The sequence below is a fragment of the Seriola dumerili genome, unplaced genomic scaffold (genome assembly GCF_002260705.1).
Source record: "Seriola dumerili isolate Sdu_G_001 unplaced genomic scaffold, Sdu_1.0 BDQW01000113.1, whole genome shotgun sequence".
NCBI lineage: Eukaryota > Metazoa > Chordata > Actinopteri > Carangiformes > Carangidae > Seriola > Seriola dumerili.
The window spans coordinates 1251454-1265127 of record NW_019174368.1 but is presented as its reverse complement, the minus strand read 5'-3'; the positions used below and the strand labels follow the sequence as shown (position 1 = coordinate 1265127).

Sequence of the window (13674 nt, the reverse complement as noted above, 5' to 3'; positions counted from 1 at the left end):
TTATGCCTATTATGGATTTTACTTCAAAACTTTATTTACGTTTATCATTCATGGGATTTTATATATATATTTAAGTGCAATGATCAAAAAACATTTCTGTAATATTTGATCTTGTTTCATCTCTCCTCACATCTCTCCTGTCTTTAGAGTGAGCTAGAGTAATGACTCCAGAAATAACAAGAAGACTAAACACTTTAGATTCCTCTCTAAAATCTGACTTTGGCTCTCAGTGATGGAGATGACAACAGCAACAACAGAAAAACAAAAGTTATACAGTATGAGCAACACATAAAATTACATAAATAATGACCCATAACAGAAAACTTTAATGGATGCCTCCAACATTTAAAACACCAATTTGAATCTTACATGACCAATAGAAATTTTATCCTGATACTTAATAAAAATACAGAGGGAAAGCATCCCTTGAAGTTTTTACAATAATAATAATAATAATAATAATAATAATAATAATAATAATAATAATAATAACAATAATAATAATAATAACAATAATAATAATAATAATGATAATAATAATAATAATAATGAAAAGGGGGCGTGTACCTGGGGCAGTGGGTGTGTCTCCCTGTGGAGTTGTCACGGGCGACCTGTTATAGCCAAAGGAAGTGAAAAGTGGAAGCAGTGGCTGATGGGAATGTGGTGGAGGAGGAGGCGGTGGAGGCAGGATATGGATCTGATGGAACGTGGTGTCGTTGCCGTTGACTACCGCGTTGGCAGGGGCAACCGTCGCCGGGGGAACCAGCGGTATCTTTTGAAACTGTTGAGTGCAAATGACTGTGCTGGCCAAACCTAGATAACACCCACCGTGACGACACACCGAAAAACACACACACAACCAGCCAACAGTGAACCAGCGCCACGTAACAAACAAACAACAAAACAGAGAATTACACGTAAGAAAAAGGGGAAAAAAACAAAATTAAAAACAAAGGCTGAAGTTACAAAATCAAACAAAGAAATCAAAAGTAGTGAAGGACACGGCTGATGTTGAAGGCTGGAGGACGGAGAAAAGGAGAGGACGAACAAATGTGGGCATGGTTGAAATGAAGTGTGGTGGGAAGGACAGTGATGGATGGTAAAACTGGAGATGGTCTCAAGGACTGATGAACATTACCTAATAATCAAGTGTGACCTTTTTACTATTAACATCTTTGAATCTCCTACTTATTTTGTAAAAGAGATGGTGGACCCAGTCAATATATTGTACATATTACATGTCATTATAACAATATGCACATGTAACAGTATGTTTGTACAGTATGTGATTCTACTTATACATATACATACACAGTACATATCCAGTGGTGTAGGTTTACTGGCTCTCTCAGTAGTTAAATGCTGCTGGTAGAGAGATACGCCTTAGCTAGGCTCTTAAATAATCTGCACAAAATGTAGTAAATTAACATCAATATGTCACATTTTCTGAACATTTTAAGCATTGTGACTTATTAAGTGGTGTGATTAAAATCTTACCTAAAAGTCTAAGAATGGATGTTTTACATTTCACACTCACATGAAACTGCACTGGGAAAACTAGCTAGCTAGCTCTTGTTCTAATGATTTATTGAGAGCCAAAATGCTACACGTGAGCAGCACTTTTTGTATGCTAACGAATTAACTGTTATTTAACAACTTTTCCTGGACTACGGACAGTAAACTTTAGGAACACATTTCATTTTTTCAGAAAGACAAATGCTGAATGACAGATTTCACTAAGTTACAGAAGCTAGTCCAACAGTCTGGCCAGGACGTGACGTTAGCACTTTGGCTCTCTTTAGCGTTCCCAGCCGAGTGTATGACTGGCCTATTGTCATGTATTGTATTTGTTGTATCATTTCCACTGTGTAACTTTGCTAGTTTCACGAGAGATTCACCTGACTAATCTGAGTCTGAGCAAGACAATGGCCATGACTGTTCCTATCCAGTATGTAAACAGCAGGACAGAAATGACTGCAAACCCCCACCCAACATAAAACAACTCGGAGTCAGAGTGTTGTTTAGCTATCCAGCTTTAGTAGTGACTGGTTAGACTCAGTTACATTAAACTTTTGAACTCAAACTTACAGTCTAGATCTGCTCTACATGAAAAGTGCTGTGAGATAACTTCTGTCACACTATATTGACTTGACTTAAAATTTGAGATACCAGACAATAATACTTTGTGAACATGCCGCTGCGACGTCTGTAAGACACTGTGCTCAGTAGAAACACATCACAATCAGATACGCTGCAACAAGATATACAACACTTTGAAAATCAGCCTGTAAGAGCTAGCTCCTGTAATCAACTCGTGTCCAACACTACACTCACATGGCATACTTGACATTTATCCAAAGCACCCTTTTGTTAATAGCAGTGTACTGAAGCTGGCAGTGCCCTGCGCTCTCTTCTGCTGCCATGAAGCTCACCTGAGAGATAGCGGTCACTTGCTGCTGCCTTTGCTGTAATGTCATCACTCCCCACTCCCTGCCGTGCTGAGCTTAAGGCTTTGTTGCAGGGAGTGAGGAAGTCAGATCCTAGATGCAGAATATCAAAGCTGTGCATATTCTATTTATTTACATTCTATTTATATATAATAATTAATTCCATGTGTGTTGACTGACTGAACAATCATCATATTCATACAAATTAAAGGTAACAAAGAGTCGGGTAAATTACTTGTGTATTAGCCTAAAATAGATGGTCACATGCACTTCCTGCATGTGACAGAATGTAAACAACTAGGCAATGTGTTGTCTTTTATCTTTTAGGCCAGTGGTTCCTAACCTGCGGTCTGCTGCCCACTGGTGGGACACGAAGGAATTGCAAGTGGGCGGACGAATAATTTGCAAAGCAGTACAATTTTGGTGAAAAGATGTAATTATAAAAAAAATAATAAAAATATAATTAATAATAATATCAATACAGTTTTTAAATGTTTTAACATCGTACCACATGCTTGTTTGCTCAGTCTGATTGCGCACTAAAAGATTACATCCATAGCAAAAACTTAATTTCCTTAAAAGGAAAGAGAGTCAAGAGACAGATGGTGAATCGACAAGTGATCTCTCCTCCGTGAAATAAAAAATAAAACTGAGCTTCCCCTGCTTCCGGTTCAGTTCTGTATGTTCAATTGTTATCATTAACATAAAAAGTGCTTTGAGCATTATTTGGCCTCCGTATTGTTACAGGCTCAGATTATGGGAGTTTGAAAAGGTTGGGAACCAGTGTTTTAGGCATTTCTTATCATTTATGTTTCATGTTAGCAAAAGCTTTTCTTCGCCGACAAATGGAATATATATTCAAACTATTAGCATCCCAGCTACTGGATGTCCAGTTCGGTGCAAAGATAATCATCATCCCAACTTCTCTACTGAAAAATATCTATTGCTTGTAACTAGGACCTCGCCTACTCCTGAAACAGATACTTCACTAGATTAACTATCCATACGCCAACTGCTAAATTCCAACAGTCAACTTTTGTAGTTTATGTGCTTAAATAAAGTTAGCCTGTGTCATATCACTGTGCGTACCCACTTTGATTGTTATGGCTGCTGCAAAATTATTGTTCATTTTAATTGACATGAAGATTTCTTTTTCTCTATCTCTATTTAGTTGATGTCTTAATTGGCCATGTATTTTGGTTAAAAAAAATCCCTGTTTGTGGGAAAAGAAGGAGCAGATGAGAAGTACAGCACACATAGAAGAGACAGACTGAGGAGGAATGGTGAGAAAGAAAAATAATTAAAAATTAATGAAAAACAGTAAATGAAACCTCTCGCTACAACAGCTGCTATAGCCCCCAAGTGTGTGCTGATGCACCCTGGCAGTGATTAGTCAGTGTGGCCCAGCTGTTTTTTGTACTGTATCCACAGCTGCTTTATAAAAATGTGCTGTATGTTCGGACAGATACCGCCATGATGGCATTTCTCCAAACCATGGAGCAGGGTTCATGGTAGTAAATGGACTGATACAGTACAGAGAGGGTGATGACAAGAAGGATTATGTTGAGGACAGAGGTGAGTGAGAATCCTGTGATCACAAGGGATGAAGCGAACAATCACAAAGAGACAGGCTTACAGACTGAGACACCCAGACATATTACGACAGAGAGACAGACAGATGGACAATCACAACAGCCAGACCTGCAGACAGACACTAATACACAGTTAAAAAAACATCTGAGCCTCTCTGTGGCGATGCAGTGATGGGATGGATGTGAATGTGTTCTGTACGTCTCACCAAAGAGATTAATTGCTCACTGTGTTGATCTAAGATGGAGGAAAGAGATTAAAGTGATGGGAGGAGGTTTTAAGAGTTTCACACTGGCTGTTCAGCTTGCCTGTTAAGTAATGAAACACAGCAAAAATACACCAGTATCTCTGGCAGGTCTTTGTCTTTATTACCATACATCTTGTTTTAAGGTTACACTATTAACACTGACTGTAAACAAAGATGGACGTAGCCTCCGTGACGTTACAAATAGGTTTACGAAGAGCGGTTTTGAATCTCAGAGTGAGCTGCTCCACCATCGCCGTCTTGGCAGTGCCTAACTCCCAGCTAATCCAAAAATGGGCAAAGAGATGGAGCTGAAACTTCGGTGCATACTAGTTTGTGACAAGCATACGCTCATCCGCCTGTCACTCAAAGTGGCCATGCCCTCAATTAAGCACCTTAAGCCTTAATAAAATTTAAACGAGTGAATTACATTAAAATTCACCTCTGCACAGCTGTCATGATTAGCTATAGAGAACGATACAGTTTTTTTGCACCAGGCTGTCAACATTTTGCTGTAAATTTGTACATTTTGACCATCTGAACAGTATGTGTTCAATAGTAAGTGCAGAGGGCCAGCATGTTGCACTTATGATTGCTTAGATGCACACCCTGTAGTGCAACACTAAATAAAGTAATAAGAGGGGATGGATGCAATGGCTCCTTTGGTAATTCAGAGAGAGTATTAAAAGCTGACTTTCAGAACAGGTGCAGCCTTGGACATGTCCAGAACATGTCTATGTAATAAGCTTGCAGGGGCTTGCTTGCATCTGTCACATGCAAAGTCTTTTAAGGAGTTGTTTAAGTCCTCTCTGATTTTGCCGTTTCCCCAGCAGCCCAAAATGTCTAACTATTCTGTTTATCTTGGATTTGTTCTTATTTAAATGCTACCATTCAGCAAGTAATGCTTTGTGGCAGCACCGAGAACTGCAACATTTAATCAACCAGGGGCATGTGGATGATTTTGGTGTCTGTGTTCTCATTACTTAACAGGTATATTCATACATTCACCAGGCCAAACTCCTAAAAGCTTTGTGTTTGTGTTATGGTTGCAGTTGCTAAACACCGTCAGTAATGACAGAAATGACAGCTGAGTGTTTGGTAGTTCTGTGCTGCTGGCAGACTCACAAACATCTTCTCTCCCACTGTGTGAAATGACAGAGATGAAATTCTCTGATGTGGTTTTTATTCTAACCTGCATTCATCTGGTTGACTAACTCAATATTTCTGGAGACTCAAACCCGGAATCTGATCGGTGTGATGACAATTTCGTGCCTGTTGGCCACTGTGCAGCTCCACTCTAGTGGATGGTAATGTTAAGTGACTTCCTCAAGTGTTAATGAGAGAAGCTAGAACATTATTCATCCACTTAGTTTCACTCTTCTTCCTCTTTTTCTATCTTTCTTCAAGTTCTTCTTCTGTGTTTTATCCAAACATGTGTACTGAATATTCCAACAGTTGATTTGCTGACACTTTACCAGACAGTCAGCTTGGCTGCAATTTTAAACACACAACACACACTCACACACACACTCTCACACACACACACACACACACACACACACACAAACACACACACACACACACACACGAACAGGAGTGACAACACACCTGTGCGCTTGCTGATGACTTCCACCATGGTGGACGGGAAGTAGCCCACCCGATCATTTCCTGTTCGGTTGTCATGGATACAGCCTTTCCAGCGTCCATCCGGGTGCTGCTCCAAAACCTGTCAGGAAGATATGTTTCAGTTTAATAGACACATACATTAAATAAACATAGATTAAAGATAAGAACATAATTTTACTGTAATGTGCATTTGTGTGAATGTTACAACCCAACACTGAGTCTGCTGGTTTAATTCTATTTTTAGCTTTCCAAAAGTTACTGAAAGGCCTTGAAATATCTAGTACCATCTTTGTCAACCGGAAATGCAAAACTGCATTTGGTAATTTTCCCTGAGTCAGACAAGAGCAAAGCCAAATCCTTCAGTCAGACCCTGAGGGAGGAAACATAGGCACTGCTTGGCTTCCTTATTCCTGTAATAAGCACTCATAGGCAGCATAAATGCTCATGAATATTCATGAATGGTGGGTGGACTACGACGTAACGAGTGAATACATGTTTCTGTAAAACATATTCGTAGTAAATGAGGGAAGCTGCTCGTTCTTGCATATTCATCATCATCTCACCCAACACTGAAAACCGACCAGCTAACCAGCTAAAACACAAACAGGACGGTCATCAGGGCCGTGTTGTTGCAAGTGAACAGGCCGGCTTTTATGTGATTAATTTATCCGAGCTCTTGAAGACTGTAGCACACTGCTACCTGGAATATTATGGGATGGCCAGACATAGATACTGGACTGTGTTCCTCGTAACATGAAGTCAACCCCTCATCACAGGTTGCATGCAGGGCTGCAGCCAACCATTATTTTCAATATTGATTAATCTGCAGATTATTTTCTTGATTACTTGATTAAACATTTGGTCTCTAAAATATCAGAAAGTGGTGAAACATTTCCATCACAATTTCCCAAAGCCTTAGATGACTAACTAAAACCCAAATATATTCTCTTCACAATCGTAGGAGACAAAAGAAAAGAAAAGCTGGAACCGATATTAATCTGGGATTTTTTGCTTAAAAATAAATCAAACAGTTGATTAATTTTCTGATCAGTAAATCAACTAATTCTTCCAGCTCTAGTAATGTCTCTCTGAGTTGAGAGCTGTACAAATCAAAGTGATTTCCCCTCTTGGATTGTTTTAGTTCAGCATTTTATGGGCCTGAAGGGGTAAAAATATGAAGTGCTTCACAGAAAAAAAACAACAAAAAAAACAATGATAAGCGAAAAGGACAAAAACAAAACAAAGAACACCTATCATTCAGTGTAGCAAGTTTATTTATCTATTTTAAAAACTTTGCAGCTTTGATGTTAGAAATGGTCAGTAAATGTGTCTGCTCACGATGACATTTCATTTTGTGTTTTGTTGTTGATGTTGAGACTAGCCATTGTGTGTGTGTGTGTGTGTGTGTGTGTGTGTGTGTGTGTTACCGTAATAACATCTCCTGCTTTGATGTTGAGGCTGGTCAGGTCGTAGTTGTTGCAGTAATCTTTCAGAGCCCGAACCTGAAGAGCTGCTGACGCATCTGAGAAACAGAGACAGAGAATTACTGCTATATACTATAAAATTATATAATTATATTATAACTTTATTTTTATTTACTATACTTTATTTTTATATTTACTATATAATACTATAATATATATACTATAATAATATGTAATACTGAGCTATAATCAGTAGCCAGTTAGCTTAACTTAGCACAAAGACAGCTAACTGTGCTCTGTTCAAAGCTAAAAAGGCCACAATGTTTAATTTTTACACTTTATTTTTGGTAAATTAAACACATGCAGAGACATAACTTATATAAGATTCACATTACATGAGATATAAGATATTGTTACCACTGCACAGAGCCAGGCTAACTGTTTCCCCTCGTTTTCAGTCTCTGCACTAAGCTAAGCTAACCAGCTGCAGGCTGTAGCTTCATGTTTAGCATAGATAGTCATCTAACACTTGGCAAGAAACTGAACAGGCACATTTACAAATATGTTAATCTATTAGTTTTGTTTTGTTTTGTTTTTGTTTCATCCATCCATCCACCCATCCATCCTACCCCTCAGCAGTTGCTTGATCTCTCTACTGGCTTGTGTTGCAGTGAACTGGTAGACGATATCCAGTGCAGTCTGGCTGTAAGTGTTCCTCACTGTGGCATTGATACCACTCTGTAGAAGAGAAAAGAAGATTGTTTATTTATTTGTTAATTTATTTTGTTCGTGCGGATATAAAGAGAGAAATCAGAGAGTGAAAACAGACTAGAAAAGGGTTTAATTTTCTGATCTGTTCTGAATTTTGAATTACAGTTTCTAACAAAAAAAACAAACTTTCCTTTATTACATTACCTTATTAATTATTACATTACACCACACATACCTATTTATACAGGAAAAATCAAAACAAACAGTTTCCAGTTACTTAAAACTAATAAATTACAGTCCCCTCATACTAATCAAACACCTTAGGGATGTGATAATCTACCACCATGACGTCAACAGAAAATAACCCATGCTCGCTCAGTCAGTCCCTGTGGCTGTTCCACTAATTACAACCTCCTCTTATTCTTCAGCCGAGACAGCCAGAGGCTGAAGAGCAATATCACATTCAAATCTGGTGAATCAAATGTAGGCCGAATGAACAAAGATGAATTCAGTCCGCAGACGCTTCAGGGCAAAGACTCGTAACCTTTCACAGTCGAGAATGTAAATGACAAAGTTAGTTTCTCATGCTGGGACACACACAGTCATTAAAACATATTGCCTTGCTTGTTTTCATATAACGCACTGTATTTCAGTGTCACCAGCACAAAGGGGTAATTTACATCATCTCTCTCTGGGTTTTTCTTGTGTCAGTTTAGCACTACTTTTCATAACTGTGCCTCAGTTTTATCAGATGGGGGATACAGGGATTTTCCAGACCCCTTTATAAATAAGCAATAAGCAAGCAGTCTCAGACCGCCACTACATTTACTGCATTTAATTCCTCCCAAGGAACTCTAGGAATATTTTCATAATGATGAGACTCTCTGTTTACACATCAGGTGAGATGAAAACAGCAGTGGTGACTTAAAATCTTTCTGTGAAATAAGAAAAAACTATTTACATGATCATTTTTATTGATATTTTAAAAAGGGGCTATTTGTACATTTTCTCTGCAGCCGAACATGGTTTCTTGCTGGGAGCAGATGGTGGCGATTGTCGCTTTACAAGACACAAGGTTATAATACGTCCTCTGAGCACAGAGGCAGACTGGACGCTACAGTAAGTTGCAATCAGAAAACGACGAGACAGGACAACTAGCTGGTTAGCATGCTAGCACGCTTTTGAGTAATAATTGACTTTTTTGTTTTTGCAAAGAATATTCCTGAATATTTCCAGAATATGCAAATATTCTATCATTTGAGGAGTTTAACTGCGAGACAGAAGATGCCTCCTACATCACTGAGAAGTCCATTCTCAATATATGTGCACCGGAGGTTTGAAGTTGCCGCATAATCAAGCTGCATATTGAACCATGTTTGGCTTCCAAGGTAGTTGTGATGTCATAAAATCCTGCTTATAAGTACACAACTTAAGATCAGATTTAAGGTGAATAGATGAATATGAAAACAGCCTTCTAGAGTCAAACTCTGAACATGAGGTAAGAAGATTTGTCAGTGAGGGAGACTTTAAATATAGTTCATCCTGTGCCATTAGTTTCTGGGACAATTCCTGTGTACAATGGGATAATATCTTGCCAATATGAAAAATGAAAGGATAAGCTATGAAAATATGAAAATGGTCAACTGTTTGTATTTTTTACATACAGATCCCAGCTTTGGTTTTGGCCCTCAGAGGCTCTACGGCCAGGATCTTGAATTTCTAGTTCTCCCATATATAATTTCAGTCTTCTTTAGTGATCTCCAGGACCACCTCCCCCCACATTTTGACTTTTGATATGGACAGTCGAGTCATTTTTTAAGTTTTGTATTGTGCTGTATAATGTTTATTGTCTTCTATTCATTAACTGAATAAAAGACCAAACAAAGATAAATTCAGTTCAACAAAGAAAATATCTTATCCACTAGTTAACCCCAGTGCACTGCAGGAGTTCATGAAGATAATGTCTCCTGATGTTAGGATTTGTTTCTTAGAGAAGCCGAACAAACGGGACAATGTCTATTTTCCAGCTGCATCTGTAATTTAAATATATTTACATTCTGTTTATCTTCTGTAAAATGTCTTAATTGTTTTCATTTTCTCATAATTTTCTACAAATCGATTTTCACGTCACCTTGAATGCGCCACTGTCACAGCAATATTTTCACAGTACTGAAGACAGCAGTTAAATTCAGGGGGGACAGGCCATGAAACATTTATATACCATATGCTCTAAATTCTGAGTTAGATGGGAACTGTCCTTTAAGTGAACTCGAGCTTAGGTGACAGTGTCAGAGGGTTCTCAGTAAAGTTCCACTTACGTCCAGCAGGAGTCTCACTGCCTCGGTCTTGCCGCAGAGAGCAGCTTCGTGCAGGGCAGTGCCCGCTTTGGTCTGTCTGTTGATGTCGATACCAGCCTGGATCAACAGTCTGACAGCAGGGGCAGAGAGCAGAAGACAGGATGCAGTGAGTGAGGGAAGGAGTTGAAAGTGTGATAAGAGATGACAGAGAAAGGACAGAGAAGGAGTCAGTGAAAAACATGAGTGTGAAGAGTTGCACAGGAGAGAGCATGAGCAGGGGAGAGGGTGAGGAAGTGAAGAGAGGTGACAAAATGAAACACAGATGTAGATGTGGTGCAGAAAGAAATGGATTTGAAGGATGAACCGGGCAGGAGAGGTGGGAAAAAAAACAGAGGGAGAGATAAGAAAAAGGGTGCAATCATGGTAGACTGCACCTGATCTAAAGGATAAGCCTGGCACTATATATTTCTCTTACTGTCAGCAAAGTCCATGAAATGACCAAAACCAACCATGTACCTCAATAGTTTCTGTTACTACTGATAATACAAATATTTAAAAACTGGTAACAAATATCATTTAATTTTAATAAAGAGTTTTGCAAAGGTTGATGGTGCATTTTGGGGACTATTTTCAGCTGCAGATTAATACACATTTGTTGAGTTAGTGAGCATTTAAAGCACCATGATTGTATGTTGAACTGACTCAGATATTTTCTTTCTGTACTAAAATAAATTTACAAGTGAAGGAAAGAAACATTTATATTTAGAGGCATATGAAAGTATTAGCACAGTTTCTTTTTTTACAGATTGAATTTTTTTTTTTTAGCCATCAGTCTAAACTCAAAAGCCCATAATGACAAAGCAAAAAACCTGTGTTTTTAACTCAAAAAATCTCTCTTTTACTGCACTACTATTGTGCCCACACTGCTTCATTCACTTTGTGATATAAAATGATGGTGGGCTATGCATGTACATATACAACTGGACACCCTGGTAGTGGTGTTTAGGTATTTTTATATACTGTGACACAGAGCTGGTCGAGATGCACAGAGACTTCAAAATGCAGATTTCTCGGCCGGATGCAAACAGCCAGTCACAGTTCATGCGGCCCCCATGTGGTATATCTCATTAGTGCTGCAGCCCTGATGTGTAATTACATGTGTAGACTCTGTAGCTTCAGAGAAACCCCTTAATGTACAACTACATGTAAACCTTAAAGCTGATCAGGGAGGGGAGGGGGCACTCTTGATTAAAAGATGTATGACGACCAAGTTTCCCAAAAGGCAACAAAAATACCACAAGAGCACAAGGAAAAACATTCTCTGGTCAACTCTGGTGAACTGGCCTGAGCTAGGCATGCTAACATGCTAACATGCTAAACTAAGATGGATAACATGGTAAACATTACCTGCTAAACTTCAGCATGTTAACATTGTTACTGTGAACATGTTAGCATTCTGATGTCAGCATTTAGCTCAAAGCCCCGCTGTGCCTAGGTGCAGTGTCATAGAGCCTGTATGGCTGCAGACTGTGTGTATCAGGTTTTGGTTACACAGGCCGCACCTGTTAATAGGATCAATTCATTGTTGGTGTTGGTCTTTTCATGGGATTTGAGGACATCTGGTTGACAGATAAACTGTAGCTCATCAAGAAAAATTAAATTACTGTCAGTGTTTGTGTGTGTGTTTATGTGCATGTGTGTCTTTCACACAGTGGTTGCCATGCCTAATGAGCATCATTTATCAGTGTCAACTCTGGAGAACCACGCTCTGCTCTATTAGCTATGACAGGCTTTATTCTCTCTGCTTTATTCTCTCTCTTCATTTTTGTACACCTCTCGCTCATTCTCTCTCCCGTCTTTTCCTTGGTTACAGTCCTCTCTCATCTCTCAGTGTCTTCCTCCCTCCCTTTACCCCTGTATGTATCTGCCAGGTAAGCAAACTTTTGCACCAACACACACACATATACACACATATAGCCCTGAGTTACTTTGAAAGTGGTTGAGAGTGATGAGAGAGAAAATGGACCTTGTGGTGTGTGTTTATTTGCCACACCATCCTTCTCTGATCTTTCTTCCCAAAGCTTTGTGCTGAATGCTGACATCACCACGACAACAAAAGTCACTTTGCCCTGATGCTATTTTGCTTAAACACAAACAAAAATTAGACGCGCATCTCCACCGAGATGAGATTACAATGACTTGACCTTTAGCGTGAGTGGGATGCAGAGCTGTGGTGTTTCCAGTCACATCAGCTGTCTCCAAAATGTATTCAGGAGCATGTGACTGATGCGTCCGCTCTCACTTTACGGCAACACATTTGTTCTATTATTCCTTCAGTGTATTGGGTCATATTGCTCCCCTGTTGTGTTATACATCTGTTTTATCAGCATGCTCTGGAGGATGTTTAAGCCCAGTGATTCATTAGACATGCTGTGTGCTTGTGGATGGATCTGGATGTGGAAGTGAGTGAGTGAGTGTGTGTGTGTGTGTGTGTGTGTGTGTGTGTGTATGTACCTGATGATGTCTATGTGTCCGTTCTTGGCGGCCAGGTGAAGAGGAGACGTCCCATTGGGGTCGGTGGTGTCTCCTTTTTTGGGCTCCAGCAAAGCAGCACACATGTTACTGGAGAGTAACAACTGGACCACCTACAAAGACACACACACACACACACACACACACACACACACACACACACACACACACACACACACANACACACACACACACACACACACACACACACACACACACACACACAAACAGCATAAGCCACAGATTTTGTAATTCCGATAGAGTCTCTTCAGTTGCTGCTGCTGCACTTTGACGACTAAAAGCACAGGATCTTACCCCAACTCTGCCGAACTCACAGGCCAGGTCCAGAGGTGTTTTCCCTCCGTTATCCACAATACACGGGTTGGACTGGTGCTGCAGCAACATCTCAGACTGGAGATAGAAATCATTATATTATACAAGGAAACCTACACACACACACACACACACACACACACAACATGGAAACTCCACATAGCCGGCGGGGTTTAACCCACAACCTTGTTGCTGTGAGGCAACAGTGCTAACCACGGCAACACATGTACAAAAACTGGAGGATAAAAAGACCCAATTATGCAAAACACACCCACATTACACTTAACAGACAGACTTCCTCAGTTGAGCAAACAAATACATTAGCAGCAAACACATTAGTATGTTTGTAGCTTTACATCTAAAGGTGCCTTTTGAAATGATTGAGCAATAAATCATAAAATGGATGAAATGGTTTTTAAATTTTTGTTTCTGTTGTCACTTTTTAAAAATGTGCCTTTGACTGAAATCAT

At 39.4% G+C, this 13674-nt stretch overlaps 1 protein-coding gene across 1 annotated transcript in view; it reads right to left on the bottom strand.

The window, feature by feature from the left end:
- The window catches only part of caskin1 (CASK interacting protein 1), a 103356-nt gene that overhangs the window by 19314 nt on the left and 70368 nt on the right, over window positions 1–13674 (bottom strand). Inside the window, exons 5-11 of the mRNA XM_022747921.1 lie at window positions 13187–13282; window positions 12854–12984; window positions 10361–10469; window positions 7961–8069; window positions 7335–7429; window positions 5890–6007; window positions 568–798 (exon numbers count right to left, since the gene is read on the bottom strand). Coding sequence (XP_022603642.1) covers window positions 568–798; window positions 5890–6007; window positions 7335–7429; window positions 7961–8069; window positions 10361–10469; window positions 12854–12984; window positions 13187–13282 — 889 coding nt within the window. The remainder of the gene's footprint in view (window positions 1–567; window positions 799–5889; window positions 6008–7334; window positions 7430–7960; window positions 8070–10360; window positions 10470–12853; window positions 12985–13186; window positions 13283–13674) is intronic.